We start from the raw sequence: 20,235 nt of genomic DNA, 5'->3' as shown, positions 1-20,235 counted from the left end.
AGAAAGAAACACAAAACAAAACGGTTAAGTACATGTAGCTTGGAATTACCCATGGTTTTCTATATTAAAAAGTAGTGGGATAAGCGACGTAGCCATCAGATTTGTTATTGCTGGTCGAACGTTTTTGGTAGTAGCGTGGTTATTAATTTTTACAGTTGTATTGTGCGTTACCCGACCTTGTCAACAGTAGGTTTAAGTAAGTAAGTATTTGGTTTAATTTAAAGTGCTTTTTATATTTTATTGTACTTCATTTCCACGTTTTGAAATTAATTCTTCAAATTATCTTTTAGTTAATAATATTCCACAACAATAGAAATACTGAAAAATGAAATATTAAATATAGTTTTGATTTATCGCATATTGTTTTTTTTCTGGCTACATCGATATATAAATGGAATATATAATCTGTTGGAGGAATAATATATACTTTATGATTTGAAACTCATCCACGAAAAAGGTATTAGACACCGTCTCAAAATTAATTAGACGCCGAAATACGATCAAGAGAGGTTTTACAGAAGCCTTAGCGGCAAATATTCAGAATGCTATAAAAATGTTGTTGTTACACGGCTGGCCCTAAAATCAGTAAATTAAGTAACGAATTGTTTCAAAAACGATAACACAAACAATTTCGAAATAAAACAACAATTAAATTTACCCTACTTTTGGAAAATCATTATAGTAATGATAAACTTACATAGAGAATTGCTCAATTAATTTTAAAATCACTGTAATGATGAGACAATGATTTCAATTTATTTTCATTTTTGTTCCAGAAACTTATTGTATTTTCTGGTATATATGACAGAGTTAGTGTTATATTGTAGACTTTTTTTGTTGTAACTGTTTGGTTCAATTATATATAATAACCTGTTGTATATACTTAATATATTGCTGACCCATAAGACTCTTTATAATTCTATAGTGAAGCTTATGAGAAATACGTCAACATTAAGTGATTTATTTATTAAGTTAACTTAAATTAAGTTAACTTATTAAGTTTAAACTAATGCTTTATCGGCTATAGAACTAGAATTCTTGGAGATTCATTGGAGCATTGAAACAAATTGTTACAGCTTTATATAACATTCATCATAATTAAAGGATAATTTAGAAAGTAGTATGATTAATAACCCTTAAAGAAATTGAGCCATAAAAGGTTGCCAGAAAGCATTACAATAGATGAGAGGCAATTAGTTCGACATTTTGTAATCCATATCTTAGAGGCTAATTACAAAAAACATGAAATAATGCCTGATAATTACAGGAATAGAAGTACTAGTGAAGAACTTTTTAACGAAGACGATTTTATTGTTTTTGAGAACAGACAGAAGAAATTCTTCTTTTACTGATTAATAGGTTGGACTGAATTAGTTTTTTTCTATTTACATCACCTAATATATGAGGGTTTTTTGTAATTTGTATTTTGTACTTTAAATAAAAATAATAATGCCATATCTTAGAGTTCATATACACCATATCAAATTGTTTTGTATTTCCAATTTTAAATATATGTGAGATAATATTTTGAGTTTTAGATAAAACAAAGCATGTTTTTGCACAGATCCAATAATTAAAGTTAATGTTACTTTTGTTTTTAGAGTTACTGAAATGGAGCCAAAAGGGATAGGATTATATTTAATATTTTTGACACTGTTATGTTCTGTTTATGCTCGTTCCAAACGAGAATATGTTGTAACAACAGAAAAAATAAAAGAGAGCACTTCAGAAAATGACGCTGAAAAGGTATGATTAGATTTAGACCATATTAATTCATAAATAAAATCACAATATTATATATTTGCAATAACATCATTTTAAACTTACTTAATAAATAACTATTGTTATTTTATTTATTAGTGATTAATTTTTAAATAAATTTAGCAGAAAATATGTTACACTTTTATGTTATTAAGAAAACATTTTTGCAGAATGCAAATGTTATTCCACAAATATATGAAATGTTACTACACACCAATGTGTCTAACCGCTACGCCAAAACTCTCATTACTAGCAAAGTAAAAAATCTCAACACTAAGGCCCAAGAAACCACCTTTTCTATTGTGACACCGGAGAAGGCATTTATTTCCGGTTTTACGATGGAGATCGATGGTAAAAAGTATGAAGCATACGTGAAAGAAAAAGAGGAAGCCAAAAAAACTTACGATCAAGTGAGAAACAATTTTTGTTTTGATGACGGAGTTTGAATACATTTTATTTTAGGCCGTTGCTAGTGGAATTGGAGCTGCCCATGTTGCTGTTAGTGCCAGAGATTCTAACCGGTTTACAGTATCGGTTAATATCGAGCCTCAAAGCAAGGCAACGTTTTACCTTCGATACGAAGAACTTTTAGTAAGAAAAACCGAAAAATACGAACTAGTTTTGAATATCAATCCAGGACAACCTGTTAAAAAACTAGCCGTTGAGGTAAGTTATAAAAAATCAAGAAGTTGAATGCTTTCAATTTTAAAAACTGATATATTCGACTATTTTTTATTGTATCCTCGTAACATTAATACTGAAACAGGTTCTGAAATACTCATTCTTTTTATAGAATCTTTAATAACAGCAACGTAATTATCTTGGATTCTTCTTACTTTTTGGCTTGTTATCTGATGTATATTAATAGAAATATTTTTATAAAATCAAGGTTATAAGTATGTATCTTTTAATGTGATTCTTTTCATACCGGTTCACATTGAAATATATTATATAGTATTGTATAAGTATTGACTAGCAAAAATATTTAGCCTTCTAATAATATAACTTTGGGTTATTTACACTGTGCTCTGCTGTCAGTCTTCGGGATCTCGTTTTAAATATGATTCATTTGTTTTCAAAATAGAACATATATTATGTTATTATTTTCTCATTAGGGTAAAACTATCTAGGGTTATCGTTTAAGGCATATGATTAAATAATTATCGATAAGGCTAGAAACGGATAAGAAATACATTAATTAATGTATTTTGGTGATAATGAACCATGAACGTTACAATGGTATATTTAATTAGAACTATAACGAATTATATAAAGCACATTTTTAATTATTTTTATATTTCTGCTTTAATATAATTATTTTTATTTATGTAGGTTGATATAATAGAATCCCGACCTCTGAAGTTTGTGAAAGTACCATCACTACGATCAGGAAATGAGATATCAAAGAATGACGACAAGGCAGATCCTGAAGCTGATATCCAGATGGTTAATGATACGGCTGCCGTTATCTCTTTCAATCCTGATGTAGTAAAGCAAAAATTATTGACCAGTATTTTAGGTGGTAAAGAGGACAATGGATTAAGTGGACAGTTTATCGTTCAGTACGACGTAGCTAGAGATCCACAGGGTGGAGAGGTAAATATATATTTTATATTTTTCAGATTTGTTTCTCTTTATAGTACAAATTTTGTCCTAGAATACATTTCTATAATATTAACCATTATGTTTCTATTAAGTTTTATTGTTGTAACTTGTAAAATTTTTACTTAGAAACCATGGTAAGATTGGAAAAACCGTATAAGTATAGAAAATATTTTCTAATTACTGTGATACGAAGTTATTTTAGTCAAAAATAGTTTTTCTCAATAAATAATTTCAAGAATAATAGGTAGCGACCTGCGTGATCCATTGACATGCTAACAATACTGCAGTTTATTGGTTAGTTTCGACACTGTATAAAGATTAAAAATAAAAACACTTGTTATTTATAAACAAATAACTAATTGAACGTCGTTCCATAACACGTAACACGTATAGACATCATGTTATTTGGAGCTGCTAGAATTTGATAACAATGCCAAAATATATTCGTGTAAATAGTTTTTTTTTGTGAAATTACGCTTGACAATTAATTAAATATATATTAGATAATATTTAAGTTATAATATTTTTAGTTTTTGTTTTTCTTGATTAGGAGTGTATAACTTATAAACTTTTATTCAATTTTGTAGGAATGTTTCTATAAATGAAGAGCTTATTCTAGTTAATAATCGAGCATCAGTTTTTACTGAAGAATTCTAGTACAATTTAGTAATAACGTATCTTGTCAATTTGACTGATTTTATTTGAAGCATATTTATTTTAAATTTGTATATTTTGTTGTACTGATATTGTATTATATTTAGGTTCTTGTGGATGGTGGATATTTCGTTCATTTCTTCGCTCCCGAGGATCTAACACCCTTAAATAAACAAATATTGTTTGTGTTAGATACTAGTGGCAGTATGTCAGGTAATATTTCGTGTTCTATTATATGTCTTAAGTATAATATGTTATAATTATTCTAATATTAAAATGTATTGTAATAGGACGAAAAATAGAACAACTGAAAGAAGCAATGAACAGTATCTTAGATGAACTAAAAACAGACGATACGTTCAGTATTGTTGATTTTAATAGTGCTGTCAGTGTATGGGATATTGAACACGCAAATATCAGCTATCAAGAGGGTTATGTATTTAGTTTTCAAGGATATCCCAGAGAAGAGCAAGATTCTAAACCTGTAAGTAAAGAATATCAAACAATTTGTAATTTTATGCTATATATATATATATATATATATATATATATATATATATATATATATATATATATATATATATATATATATATATTGTCAACACCTTTTTTATTTTTCAGTTAAAAATTCTTCCTGATTCCTTCCCAGCGTCGCCTGAAAATATTAAGAAAGCCAAAGAAGTGGTAGAAAAGTTACGGGCTGCTGGTGGCACTGATATACAGAAAGGTTTAGAAACGGCTTTGGCAGTTGTCAATAAGTTTTTTAATCCTAAAGGAAATCAGCCAATTATTGTATTTTTAACAGATGGTCAACCGACTTACGGAACAAAAGAAGGGATTACGTCTACTGTAAGTTTTTAAAAATATTACGTTATCGTTGTTTTTTTTTTAAATGTCGAGTATTTATATATTTTTTATATTATATATTTATATATTTATATATTTTATATATATATTTTAGTATATAAACTAATTTCATTTGAGTTATTATTGTATTTGCTCTAGTGAGAAACTAATATATTATGTAATATTTAGCTCTTGAAAATTTAAAATCAATGAAATTAGATGGAGAATATAGACCAAATTACATGAGCCATCAAAGAAGTGTAAGACCTTGGGTTATATTTTGCTTGAATGGCTTTTTGGATATATTGTAATTTATTTTACTTAAAAAAACTTTTACTGAGAATAGTTGGTGCAATGTATATTAGATGAAATATCTTCTATGACTATCTACAACTTTTGCCTATATTTCTGGCAACATGATGATACAGCGTTAAAACAGCGATGTTGGTATTCCAGTGATCCTAACACAGATTAATTTTTACACTTCTTCAGGATCCAAAACCGTGTACTAAATAAGCTATGCTGAATCGATTTTAATAAGTAATAAGAGGAAGATGGTTTATTTGGTCATAAAAATAAAACAAAAGTGAGATTACGCTGGGTGAAGCAGAACTTCTCATTCGGTATATAGGAACATCGTATCCTCTCCAATTCGCGGTTTAGAGTTTCCATCCTCTGGGATAATAGTATCTGTTTTGTCATTCCATTTGTTTAATTGACGAATTTCAACATAAGTATAATTTGGTGTTACACTTTCTTAGACTTCCTTCGGGCTGGACAAACAATGAAATAGCGATATTGAACCGCTTCGAAATGAAATTATCGGTCAGCTCGTATACCAGTCATTTTTCTTTCTTTTAGATTTTTTCCATCACATATTAACACACACGTTTATTCATTCATCTGCTAAACTGTCTAAGGGTTTTTTGAGAGTATGAGTTGATTTATCCTCCAAATAGTCTTACGACTCTCAACTGTTTTCGTCCTTATAGGCATTCTTTATTATTGAGACCACCAATTGGAGTGTGACAGATCAGCATCACCATAAGTTTCTAAATGTGTTTGTTAGACTTCCATAAAAGATTATTTAAAATCAAATAACTAAAGTATCGAATGTCGAAAATGCTGTCTGTCTGATTACTGTCTCTTTACGCTAAATAACTCAGTAATACAAAATAGAGAACCATTGATTTATATAGAGAAATGTTCAATATTTCCATTTGTACGGTTACGTTAACTCATGTAACAGTTGTTTAGCTTTATACTCCACATTTTCAGCAATTGATTTCGCTGATCAAAATACATTCAATCATCTAATAAGTCTAATTTTATTCTCAAACTATGCATTGGATAATTTTCATATCTGGTTTGATTATTCTAGAGGCAGCCTCTGAGAAAATCTCGCAATTTGCTTGAAAAAGCGCATTTACAATAGTGTATTCTAACACATTTTAAAGTAATATAAAATGTCGATTTAAAAGAACACATTATCTTTTTGATCAATTCTATTTATAATCGCGTTTTTCTAATTCTACAACTAGATAATTAAAGTCAATTTTAAATTAGACTATATCTATTTATTGTTATAATCGAGAAAGAGCAGATAAACAATTAAATGACACACGCTTTAAAGTCGAATGCACGTATATGCAAAAAAAGCAATAAAAATATATGAAACAATACGAACTGTAATTATATAATTCAACAAAGAATAATTATTTGAAATTTATTAAAATAGTTTTTGTGGACGAATCTTGTTAAGAACTACATGGGTTGTAACTTACGTCATTTTATTATAAAATAGCTCCATATTTTCCGCGGAAAATTCTATTACAATATTGAAGGAATGAACAATTGTTCAATGTCAGGATGTAAAAACTATTTTACTATGAAGCAAGAGTTTAGGACCAGGTTACTTTTCGTATCTAATTATTTTTTTTGTCTTGTGTTGCTCTGTATTTTTTATCAATTTGTCATATCAACGATTTATATCAATTTATATGGCTGGGACATATAGGTAGTTTGTGTCTCTTTTGTCTCTTTCTCTACAGCTATTTCAAACTAGTTTCTTATCTATGAAGGTCCATTGGTCTTTATTTAGTCTGTAATAATAAATATAATAACATTACACTAAAAGATCACAAGATTTGGTTCTGTTGAACCTGCGTCCTAGCTCAGTGTTGTCCAAGAGTTGCGCCACTTCGGTGTTTACATAGGAATAGAGTCTTTCTTCATGTATTGTCGCGAATATCTTAATTTCCACTACAACTATCGGAATTCGAAGGCCTCAGTGTAAGTAGCTGTTCCTGAAATAATTGTATTATGTTTATATTACTTCTCGCAAAACATTCCAATAATTGAACTCCGTAAGTCTATATAAAACGTCAACTGAAAAGTCCCCGGCCTACCATAGTAAAACACATTTTTTTGGCAATATTTGTTATTTTTTATTCAACATAATTCCCTTGCGTTGGGTGATGCGTTGATTATAGTGATCCTCCAACTTTTCGATACCATTTTTATAATACGATTTATCCTTTGCTTCAAAACAGGCTTCAGTTTCGGCGATCACCTTTTAATTGAAAACAAATTTCAAGAAACAACTCGAAGCCCAATTCATGGATTTTTTCCACCGTTTTCACTGATTTGTGACACGGCACATTGTCTTGGTCAAGCAGCACTTTCTTTTTCTTCAAATGCGGCCGTTTTTCGGCGATTTCGTCTTTCAAACGGTCCAATAACGTTATGTATCAGTCGCTGTCGATTCCTTCTTTTTTCCAGGTAGTCAATGAAAATTATTCCATGCGCATTCCAAAATACAGATGCCATAACCTTGACAGCCGACTGTTGCGTTTTCCCACACTTTGAAGCGGGTTCATCGTGTGCAGTTCAAACGGATGACTGTCGTTTGTACTTCGGAGTGAAATGATGGAGCCATGTTTCACCCATTGCCACATGTCGACATAAAAACTCGGGTTTATTACGCTTGATCATCTTTAAATACTCCACCGAATCATCAACTCGTCGTTGTTTTGGTCAAAAGTTAGCTCGCATGGCACCCACTTTGCACAGAGCTTTTTCATGCCCAAATATTCGTGAATGATATGATGTACACGTTCAGTGAATATTTTTACAGTGTCTGCTATTTCATTTAATTTCAAGTTATGGTTATTCAAAATCATTTTCAGGTTTTTCTTAATGTTTTCGTCGGCAACAATCTCTTTTGGGTGCCCACTGCGTTCACCGTCTTCGGTGCTCATTTCACCACGTCTAAACTTGGTATATCAATACTTGATAGTCGATTTTCCTGGGGCAATGTCCGAAAACTCGTCATTAAGCCAAGTTTTTGCTTCAACTGTATCTTTTCCCTTCAAAAAGCAATGTTTTGTCAACATGCGAAATTCCTTTTTATCCATTTTTTTCACAATAACAAAAGTTGCTTCATTCAAAATGCTGTAATTCACAAAGAAATGATCCGATAGCTGTCAAATTTATACACGTATCGTTTAAGGGTTAGGGCTAACTATAAAACATATGGATTTAATTCTAGTAGCGCCATCTATGTGTCAGGTTGGGGACTTTTCAATTGATGTTATAATATTTGCTTATATAACAGAGACTTAGTATCTATGGATAATTTAGATCTTCTTCCAAATAACCAATGACATTTTTCCATTTTAATTACAGTTCTTCGCTTTTTGATGTGATTTTTCTGATAGATGCTCGCGCCTAGATGCATCTCAAGCTACTAGACTCAGGTTTTATTGTGACTGCATGTGATAATAAGATATAATATTCTATGCATTTGATCAATTGTTAAATCTTTGCTCATAAAACCAAACTGATGTGGATTATTAGATTTTTTCTATGATGATTTAAACTTTTTAACGAGATTTTTTAAATACTTTATATTATTATATTAGAATATATATTAGATTTACTTACTTGTAGCAGTCAGATTGCATTTACCAATAGACATTTACAATACAATACTAACTTATTCACTTAATAAAATATAAATAAAATATTTTTTTAAAAATTGAACCGACTTCAAAAAATTAATAAGGACCTAAGGAAAATTAAAAAAATAATCAAACTTTTACTTATAGCACAAGAAAAAACGCTTTAAAATAAAATATGTACGTAATAATCGATGTAATAACTAAATAAAAATAAACAGAAACCTTATTTAAACTATTTACGACTCGAATTTTATATTCTAATATATATACACAATTGGTTAGTGTTTAAAAAGCAAACTGAACGACTTTGCAATACACGACTTCCGGTCTTCCGTTACATCAGTTCTGCAATAACATTATACCGAAATATCTCATACTTTAGATCATAAAATATGTGAAAACTTTTTACGTGTCTTTGAAATCAATCAATTCTCTCGATTTCATGCCCCATTAGGTCCTGACTTGTTTCCTATGGAGTTCCACAATTGATGGAGAAATCGGCTGATACACATTAAAAAAAATATATGTACTGTCAAAGATAGAACCTCCTCCTTTTTTTGAAGTCGGTTAAAATCTGTTAGGTATTTATGCATCTATTTCGTAGATAACTGAACAGAATGAGTACAAAGTACCCATCTTCGCTTTGTCGTTTGGATCAGGCGCCGATAAAGAATTTTTACAAAAGCTTTCACTGAAAAACCAAGGATTTGCCAGACACATTTACGAAGCAGCAGATGCCAGTTTGCAATTACGCAATTTCTACCAGGAGATCTCTTCGCCCTTGTTGACGAATGTTACTTTTAAATATGTAGACAAGGTGAAAAATGTGACAAGGACTCACTTTCCTATTTTGTTCAAAGGCACTGAGCTATGCACTGCAGGAATCACAGGTAGGTTTTATTCATGAATGAGAAATTATTACGTTTATCCTGTGACTTTCAGCCGTCGGTTTTGAGGCAACTGCTGTCGAAGCATTAGGGATCAGTGGACCTATAATTTTGGAGCCAAAAGTTTATCAATCTTCAGGTTCACTGGAAAGATTATGGGCATATTTAACTGTTCAACAACTTCTGGAACAGAAAAAAGTTGCAAAGGATAAAGAAGCTATTACTGCTAAAGCTTTAGAGTGAGTATATCTTTATATGAATTTTAGTAATCTGAATGGATATTTGTTATCAAACGTTTCCCTTAAAACCGAAAGAAATGCCTTCTTATAAAAATATGAAACACTCAAGTCAATTACTGGATGCGGCACAGGTTTATTTATGTGGTTCTTATTAAATGATACATACATTCGCATTGGATGGAAGTCACTAGCGATGGAGCACGGATCTAATGATCTAGTTATGATCTAATCTAAATTTAATCCTGTTTCCTATTTTTACATTGATATCGAGGATATTAGTATTCAGTATTCATTACTGGTAGTTGAAAAAATCAGCTTTTCTTAATATCATAATGTGAATATTGATTGTATCTATTTTAACCATTTTTCAAAATTGGTGGTTTATTCAAGTGGTGACTCAATTTTCCATATCTTTGTATTAATTCTAGTGATTCCAAATATTTCATTTCATTTATACTAGCATCTTCATCAGCTTGTATGCGTGTGAGATTAACTTGTTGGTGAGTTGCCTTTTGCTAACATTTTGGTTTTATATTTACATGTTCGTTTATCAGCTAATTATGCAACAGCATAAATATATGCATGAATTATTTAAGAAGCTACGTTAGACTCAATCTGAATAAGTAGTAATCAAGATGGGTCTTGTGCATTGTGATAGAACCTCTAGTTTGACCTTCAACAGTATATACTTCAAAACTGTTGTTTGAGCGCTGTCATGGAAAATGCTATTATTTTTTTTTCAACAGCCGTCGTTCTATTTATTCGTTTGACCTCGGTAGACATCGGTAGTAACAGTTTAATAGTTGGCTCTCAGTAGTTATATTTTATTTCTACCTCAAGTTACGCTGGAAAACTAGGGTTATAAATATACGAGTTGGTATCAATGTGAATGGTTTTCCTGGACTAACTTGTGATTTTTGCATATGAAATTGTAGTAGATCCTCTTTCTTGCAAGTATTGAGAGAGCGATATTGTAACTTTTTGAGTCAATTTGTATATTAGCCATTGTTCCTCTATTTGGCCCTTCTTATCTCTTGTGGACATCTGTAGAAAGACGTTTGCTTGTAGAAATAGCTGCTATATCAACCGGTGACTGATCCGAGGGAGTTTTTTTGAGAGGTTGAACTGTTTTTTCCTCCAATAATTCATTATATTTAAACTTCGAATGATGAATGTATTCTGAAAGAGCTATTATAAAATATAAACTAAAGGACTAATAAACTAAAAAAAGAAATATTTTATAATGAAGTTTTAAATAATCTTTTTAAGTATGCTAAACACAAATACAATACTTTAATTGATTGTTTTTCAATTGACATAACTATAAGTAGGGGAATTGATTATTGATTTTTATTATATTCTCACTTCATTTGAGTAGATTGCTTTTACATATTTAATTATATTTTACAGAATAGCATTGAAGTACTCATTTGTCACGGATATTACATCATTGGTAGTTGTTAAACCGAACGCAACATCCGCTTTAGACCTTGAGGATGCATCAAAAGAGCCAACATTTGCGAGTAAAAGTGAAAAATATCCTTAAATAAAAATATATTTACTTTTTCTTTTTTAAGGTTTTAATAAACAATATTTAACGACACCATTATTTGGAGGTAATATATAAAAATATACTCACTGGATATATGTATATTAACAGATAATTATTTTCAGCTGGGCCACTATACAGCGCACCTCCTGGAGGTAAATATGTTTTCATGTTTTATTTAAGTAGTCTTATTGACCTAAAGTTACACTAATCATCATTAATACATCGTTATACCGTTATATCGTTAATACATAATTTAAATACAATATTTTTAATTCAAACCCTAAATTTCAAATGAACAGGTCCTTTTATAATATAAGTTTTTATATTTGGATGTCTTTATTCTATATAACAGTTTTTACGCCAAATCTGTGAATCAGTTGCAGCAAGAAATGAAAGTAAAATTAATGTAAAACTTAAAATGCCATACAGTTCTTTTGTCAGCCATATATGTTATAAGAATATACCTTATATATAACAGATTATCGATTAAATGTAATTAAAACAACATAGATAATCAGTACATAATATCAAGCAGAAAAATTTTAAATAAAGAACTTAATTTTATTTATTTTGCTGTAGATAGAGTGTTGCTTTTACTAATTTCTTTATCTATTTTTCAGTAACTGGTATTGGCAGTGGATTTGTAGGTAATTATTTGAGTGGATTGCATTTAGAAGTTAATTCATAAAATATATCAATGAGTCAAGTCCTTAATTAAGAAATCATTGAAAATATTATTATGTTTATTGTTTAATTAGTGACTTTTTATTTTGCTAATTAGTGTATTATATTTTTCAGCTAATGTAGGAGGATTAATAGGTAAATATAAATAAAAAAAATTAATAATTATATAATTACTTAATAGGTATCAAAATTGAAATATATTATACTTAAATATCGTGTCTGTAAATATCAATACCAACTGGCAAATGGCTAATTTAGAGACAATTCCAGAATTACATACATCCCGTTTTACCAACTTGGTTACTGTCATGCCGAGATAGTTTTTCTCATCTTGCTAAAGGAACTCTTGCTAAAGAAAGTTATCCTATTGCCTTAGCCATTGAAGCTAATATAATTTATCTGAAAGAATTTCTACTTACGGAAAATAATTTCAGTGAAATTTACTTATTCTTATTCGGTTTATATTAATTACAGTACTCAAAGCCATAAAAGGAAGCTTATTATGCATAGTTTATACCATTTGTTATATATATATATATATATATATATATATATATATATATATATATATATATTGGTTAGAGTTCCCATTAATTGCTGTAAACGTTTAAATCAGAATCGATTAAGTCTCCAAGGTATTCTAGCTTTAATTTCCGATTTTTTTGTTTTAATTACATTATTGAATAATGTGAGTTATTATTGAAAGCATATTTAAGCAGAAACATGAACATCTTTCCGTTAATATAATAGTGAATTTTTGGTAAGTGTATCGCCTTGTAACATGTAGTCTATTCAATTTTTTTTATTAATGCGTCGTGGATATTTGTGACGTCAAAACATTACAATGTTGCCACATAAACACTGAGTTGTAGTTCAGTTTGACTTGGACATACAAGAAAATTCTAATAAAATAATAATTTATTTTAACATTATAGTACATCTAATACATATATTATCGAAGGACTTAAAACTGCAATTAAGAACACAGGTATAATAGTTTGTAGGTTAGATTTGTTTTGTGTATATTGAACTCTTTTCCACACCATCCATGTAGATTTTCTAGGTGCGTATTTTTATGTATTGGTATTCCCCTGGAGTAAACGTATTTTACTATCATTCGAGAGCATATTTATTTTCTATTTTTAGTTCTTGTTTCCTTCGATGGTGTATTCACTTGGCAAGTCATCTTGGTATTACTGTATTTTTATTTCTTCTGCTACTACATCTGTACACCATTCTTGATAAAATTAATCACTGAATTCTGTCTAATGCATTTGCCATATCTACAAAACAGTTAGTATTCATTCTCTCCTCATACGTTTTAACTTAATGCTTATATTTATTTTTGAATAGTTAAAATCATGTGTGTGCACACAATTCTTTTACGCCCTACAATGCCATTTGCTACAGTTATATTCAGTTAATTATGTGCATACCTTTAGTTGTTTCCACTCTCATCACTATGTCTCAGGAATTTTCAGCATTGTACAGCATTATCGCATATCCTGAAGTTTCTTCAGTTACTTTCACTTTACGAGTCACTGTCCAATTCAATCACTAAACTGTTCATTTCTAATCTGTCTAAAACATGTTCACGATTCCACCATTTATCAATTACTTCCTTTGTATGTCTTATCGAGTTCATCCAAACCGAAGGTGTTATGGTTGACAATGCTTCCTTCCACATATCTAAACAGTTTTTGATGGAATATCCTTCTCAACCAGTGTAAAACCAATATATGTGCAATTAACTATTAAGAAATATAATAACCAATAAAGCCCAATTGAATGCTATTGTAACTTTTACCTTTTTCCGTACATTTTTATTGTCTTTACACTTTTTTTGTCACTGTCTTACCAAGAGTGCCACAATAAACCATTTCGAAATATTCAAGTTTCTTATATTATTGTATACCTTTAATTGAATTATTTTTAAGGTAATGTCAAGAAGTTCCATTAAACCACTCCCAGGGTTATCTTTACACCATTAAAACCCTATGCCCTGTAAGAGTGTATGAAAGGATGTCTCAAGGACATCCCGCAAAAAGCTGCATGTCCCTAATTCTTTTATGTATACTTTCCAGAGAGACAATTTTATCTAAAATAATTTTATGAAATTATGTTTATATCGATAAAATAGTTGTGTGTGCCTTACTGTCGGTATACATTTCATATATTTGTCCTAGAATAGAGACAATATCAAGATGGTCAAGATTCGTCACCCACTTTGTACGTAAACGGGTTTTCTTGGGTGAGTCTAACGTATTATTCTTCATTTTGTAAGCGATGTTATTCACAGTACTAATAATACAGTAATATTTAGCACAGCAGCAACCCGCTAAAAATATTTTTAATAAAATTGTAGGAACTTAATTTATTTAAGATCACCAATAATTACCTCACTAATGAAATTTACCGGCAAAAGGGGGCACTATCTCCGTTATATCGTTCCTTTTCGAAATAACCTATTAAAGCCGCCTGAATATCTATTGATTTCTGCATTATCGAACAAAGTAATGTGATATATTACGGAGCGACTTAAAATTTATCAAAATAGAGGGCTAAAATAATGTTTGCCGGTTTATAACTTGTAACCTGTTATAACTAATATTTTGAATTATCTAGCGTACATCTGACAACTAGACGGCATGTATGAAAAATTCTTGAAAGCAATAGTGATAAGAGATTTTAACTCTTACCTATAAATTAATGTTAAAATAAATTATATTTGGTAACAATTTTGTTCAATTATTTGATTTATATTAAAATTTATTTGTATTTCAAAACCAAACTGAACTAAAACTCAGAGTCGCTGCGGCAACATTGTAATGTTTCGACGTCACAAATATCCATGACGCATTACTAAAAAAACTTTGAATAGACAATATATTAACTTTACTGAAAGTCCAATCTATTGTAAATAATATAATGCTAGGTTATCAGATATCAGATATTATCATATTTTTTAACTAATATTGTCCTTAATAACATAATACTATTTCGTAAGCTACCACTAAGGACATTAATGCTATTTTCATATTTATAATTAGAATTACGATTACGATGAAAATATTGTAGCTTAAGAGAGTTTTTTTTAAATGTTTTTCAGCTTTCTTATAGAACATATAAAATTTTCTTATTTTTAACAATATAATGCGGTTATGAAGCTATATCAAGTAAACAAAATTTTAATAGAAATACAATGTTTTTGAAAATTGTTTTTTTCTAAGAAAATACCTGTCATGAAATTAATTATTATAGTCAATCAATTTAAATTAACCATTTACTTGATGGAACGGTTTTTTATAATCAAACATGATTTAAATAATAATTTTACATCTGGATAAAAAGATAACATAGTCTGTATATTACGGATTAGATTTTCAAAATAACATAGATATGGACAAAGACTCTCAATAGAACATATTTTAAATGAAAATCTGATATATTTATTTTCTTCTGGTTAGAGGTTTATCTTTACTAATTGATTTATCTGATTTTCAGCAAGCGGCAGTGCCAGTAGATTTGAAGGTAATTATTTAAGTGGATGACATTTGGAAGTATATGTACGAAATAAGTCAGTGAGTGAAAGAAAACTTCGTTGAATAAGAACTAAATGAAACATTTATAATATTTACTATTTTATAGATGATGTTTTTTTTTTCGTTAATTCGTATATTTTATTTTCAGCTGATAGTTTGCCAGGAGCACCAGGTAAATATATTTGAAACTCTAGCTAATATGAATCTGTTATACTTAACTCATTCGGGATGAGAGTCCATAAATATTCATTCATTGTCATTATAATATGTTTAAATCGTTATGTTCTTGTAACATTTACACTCTTATCTGACCTTTTATCTCTTATAACTCAATTTCAATACTTTAATGGTGTATTATTTTGTCAAACGGTGGAAACTTACTTGTATACCTAATATAATTCGTATGAATTATTAATTAATGAGAATAACGCCAATGTGGACAGTAAATTGTATGCGAACTGAATAACTTGTCAATAATATTTCTTATTTATATTAATTACAATAATCAGAATATCAAAAAGTAATTTATTATATATTTATAGCTTTACTTATTCAATATGATATTATGTAATCAGTATTATTCTTGTTGAAAATTATTTTGAATTTCCTATTTTAATTTAGGTATGAATGAAGCGATTCTTGGGCTCAAAGTGTTTCAAATAATGTTAAGCCAGAAATTTTGAAATAATATTTTTACAGAAATGTAAATTTTCTGCTACCATGATATAGAAGTTTTGGTGGGTATTCCGCCTTTTTAGTCTGGGATTTCGGTAAAGCTAAATGGATGTCTGTAATTTTTTGTATTACTCTTCACTAACTCGATAGCGAGATATATAGAGAAGGCTTGCACTAAATTTGAAGTAGTTCAGTTCAGTGGAACTTGAGATATCATGTTCAACCGTTCAAAAAAAAAAAACCGAAAAGCGTCTATAAAGTTCTATTTTTATACGACACGTCACTAAAACTGTTATATTTACGAAAATAGCTTAAGTCTTGGAAAATCGTCTCAAGGGAATATTCTTATCGGATTAACAGTTTAAAATATGACAAAATAATTTTTTCAAATTTCAACACTAGAATTCTCCGTTAATTGTTTTGTTGATATAAAAGTCAGTCATCAAGTTGATGCATCTCGTTAGAAACTTGACAAATAGCTATTATTTTGAATGATGATTAATTTAATTGTCGAACAAAGGCTATTAAAAAAATTTATTTTTAGTTTAAATAACAAAATATGGATACTTATAACTTGGCTTATAATTTTCTTTGGAGTAACTTTATTAACATTCACTTTTTTCAGATATCAGGGTTACTTTTGATGAACCAGGTAAATATTTTAGTATTTCAAAATTTTATGGAACAGTCAATCATGACATACGTATAAAAATTTTCCTTTATTTTATAAAATGTATTAAATATTTTGCCATTAAAATAGTTCTAATCACACTTTGTAATCACACTAATTTTTCTCATTTCTCATTCAATTTTCTCTCATTTTCTATTAGTTGCTTTTCAGCATACTACTTTCATTTATTTTAGGGAATATTTCTAGATGTTGCGTTAATTTATGCTTCAGGCGATATTATATAAATTTTTTCTTAATCTATTATATTAGGTATACAAATATGATTCAGCTCTAATGAAACATTTTGCTACATAATTTGAATCTCCCAATAACAGGTCAATTGAAAAGTCCCCGGCCTTTTTTGGCAAAATTAGTTTTTATATTCAACATAATTCCCTTCAAGGGTGATACACTGATTATAGCGACTTGCCAACTTTTCGATACCATTTTTATAGTACGATTTGTCCTTTGCTTCAAAATAGGCCTCAATTTCGGCGATCACCTTTTCATTTGACGAAAATTTCTTCCTAGCGAGCATTCTTTTGATATTTGAGAACAGAAAATAGTCGCTGGGGCCTTGATGTGGAGAATAGGGTAGATCAGGAAGCAATTCGAAGCCCAATTCTTGGATTTTTGACATGGTTGTCTTGGTGAAGCACCAGTTTTTTTTTCTTCAATTTCGGCCGTTTTTCGACGATTTCGTCCTTCAAATGGTCCAATAACGTTATATAATTATCGTTGTTGATGATATTTTCTTTTTCAAGGCAGTCAATGAAAATTATTCCATGCACATCCCAAAATATAGACGCCATAACCTTGCCAGCCGACTGTTGCGATTTCCCACACTTTGGAGCGGGTTCATCGTGTGCAGTCCACTCTGATGACTGTCGATTGGACTTCGGAGTGAAATGATAGAGCCATGTTTCATTTGTTGCCACATATCGACGCAAAAACTCGGGTTTATTACGCTTTATCATCTTCAAATAATGTTCCGAATCATCAACTCGTCATTGATTTTGGTTAAAAGTGAGCTCGCGCGGCACCCACTTTGCACAGAGCTTTCTCATACCCAAATGTTCGTGAATGATATGATGTACACGTTCAGTTGATATTTTTAGAGTGTCTGCTATTTCATACAATTTCAATTTACAGCCATTCAAAATCATTTTGTGGATTTTTTAAATATTTTCGTCGGTAACAACCTCTTTTAGGCATCCACTGCATTCACCATCTTCGGTGCTCATTTCACCACGTATAAACTTAGCATACCAATCCCTGATATTTGATTTTCCTGGGGCAGTATTCGGAAACTCGGCATCAAGCCAAGTTTTTGCTTCAACTGTATATTTTCCCCGCAAAAACAATATTTTATCAACACACTAAATTTCTTTTTATACATTTTTTTTTCACAATAACAAAGGCCCTTCAGTCAAAATGCTATAATTCACAAACTAATGATCCGATAGCTGTCAAACTTATACACCTTTTGAGGGTTAAGGCTAACAAAAAAACATATGGATTTAATTCTAGTAGCGCCATCTATGTGTCAGGCCGGGGACTTTAACAATTATCAACAATTAACCTGTTAAGATTGTAAAAGTACAATATTATTGTTTGTGGTAAAACGTCGACTTTGGAAAGATTTCTGCATGTCAGTAACCGAATTGATGCTTTACAAGGTTAAATAACCAAGATTTCGATTTATTGCAACCATAATCTGGATTGGTTACTGCATCAAGTGTCATTGAACATTGTTGTATAAGATTTGTTAAATTGTTTAAAGCTAAGAATATATATATATCTAAGCATTCTGCAAGATGACTTGTTAGTTAAGATCACTTGTTTCAATTAAATAACTTGAAACAAATTCTGCTTTAGTGTGGCCTGAGATATCTAGTGTTTCTACAACACCCTCTTTACCATCAACTACGCAAAATCCAACTTGGATAGAAAAAGTCCTCAACAATAACGAAACTCTTTCTATAAATGAAAGTAAGTTTTTAATTTATAGTCGATCTTTTTGACATATTTCATTTATACGTATTTTAATTTTTAGAGAAATATACATTAGGATTGAATGAACAACTTGGCGATGGAAAGGAATGTTCAAATTCCGTAAATAATTCTACTGGTCATTGTACACTGCTTCACGAATGTCCAAAGGTTCATAGCTATTTAACAGACTTAGAGACTTACAAGAAGTATTTCTGTGAACAAAAAAGGTATGTGCTATTTATTCTATATTTCGTACATTTTCATAATTAACTATTAGTTTTGCATGTATTTTGATGAGCAATATCTATTACTGAAAATGTGAAGTATTAACGTAACTGCTAAATAATTTAACCTAACTATTAAATCTAATGGATTGAATTCATATTACTATTGATTTGATTTGATAAAATTTGTTGCCGAAGCCCATCAAGCGCTTTTAGACAAGCATGGTCAAATTATTTCGTCATATCACAATTGTTGATTTTATAAAAACTAAATGCTAAAACCTAATGGAATTGTTAGTGCCGAAGATGACCAATATAAATTAACCAAATTATATAATTAACTAAATGATAATGTTTGTTTTAAAAATGACTAGCAATAAGGAGTAAAACACGCAGAGTAGCATACTGTACGCACCCAGTTTATTTTCAATAAATGCATTTTTTAAGTAAACAATATCAGAATACATGCCAGAATCTAAAAATATATACATCATGTATTCTTATTTTAATTTTTCAAGATATATTATTAGCGCTAATGTTCATTTTGCACCTTCAAATATTTTAAACCTTTTGTACGAAAATTCACCTGATATGCTATTATTATTAAATATATAATAATTGAATTTATTTTCAGTTATGCAGGTGTTTGCTGTCCGTCTCCCTCTAACCAAAAAGCTATTCTTGGTTAAGTTAATTAGCTAATAATTAATGTTAGGTGATATATTTTTGACACGTTTTGTATGCCATGTACTTTAATTAAAATAACAACAAATTTGTTGAAGTTTTTTTATAATTAGGATTGTTCCACAACAGGGATTGCGTGGGCAGCATTTCCACTTTAAACTGCTCAACCTATTAAAGTCTCTGCCTTTTTGAGTAACAACTAAAAGAGCAAAGGTTGTTAGCATATTACTAAACTATTATTATTGCTTGAATTGG

The 20,235-nt window shown here is 29.7% G+C and overlaps 1 protein-coding gene across 50 annotated transcripts; it reads left to right on the top strand.

The window, feature by feature from the left end:
• On the top strand, positions 1–20,068 carry LOC143194209 (inter-alpha-trypsin inhibitor heavy chain H4). Of its 50 annotated transcripts, XM_076400795.1 has the most exons (22): positions 97–200; positions 291–457; positions 1,602–1,746; positions 1,932–2,171; positions 2,224–2,427; positions 3,094–3,357; positions 4,128–4,233; positions 4,311–4,504; positions 4,642–4,869; positions 9,433–9,718; positions 9,771–9,954; positions 11,365–11,477; positions 11,532–11,570; positions 11,629–11,658; positions 12,127–12,153; positions 12,305–12,325; positions 15,695–15,721; positions 15,881–15,904; positions 17,033–17,059; positions 18,956–19,069; positions 19,134–19,299; positions 19,931–20,068. In XM_076400795.1, the coding sequence occupies exons 3-22, from the start codon at positions 1,612–1,614 to the stop codon at positions 19,983–19,985; spliced, it is 2,484 nt and encodes an 827-aa protein (XP_076256910.1). In that variant the 5' UTR covers positions 97–200; positions 291–457; positions 1,602–1,611; the 3' UTR covers positions 19,986–20,068. The 50 variants fall into 50 exon arrangements, 17 of the variants coding, with proteins under 17 accessions (XP_076256909.1, XP_076256919.1, XP_076256908.1 ...); XM_076400794.1 differs by lacking the exon at positions 291–457 and having other exon boundaries at positions 1–186; XM_076400793.1 differs by lacking the exon at positions 291–457 and having other exon boundaries at positions 57–196.
• The last annotated feature ends 167 nt before the right edge of the window (positions 20,069–20,235 follow it).

The sequence above is a fragment of the Rhynchophorus ferrugineus genome, unplaced genomic scaffold, assembly GCF_030347505.1.
Source record: "Rhynchophorus ferrugineus isolate W39M unplaced genomic scaffold, kcgeb_rfMv2 rfM3, whole genome shotgun sequence".
NCBI lineage: Eukaryota > Metazoa > Arthropoda > Insecta > Coleoptera > Curculionidae > Rhynchophorus > Rhynchophorus ferrugineus.
The sequence above is the reverse complement of the archived record's forward strand: the minus strand, read 5'-3'. Positions and strand labels throughout refer to the sequence as shown.

Coding starts and splice junctions, on each gene's coding strand:
- LOC143194209 (XM_076400794.1), top strand. CDS start 1,612: ATGGAGCCAAAAGGGATAGGATTATATTTAATATTTTTGACACTGTTA. Junction 4,505..4,641: donor AAGAGCAAGATTCTAAACCT/GTAAGTAAAGAA, acceptor TTTATTTTTCAG/TTAAAAATTCTTCCTGATTC. Junction 19,070..19,133: donor AACTCTTTCTATAAATGAAA/GTAAGTTTTTAA, acceptor TTTAATTTTTAG/AGAAATATACATTAGGATTG.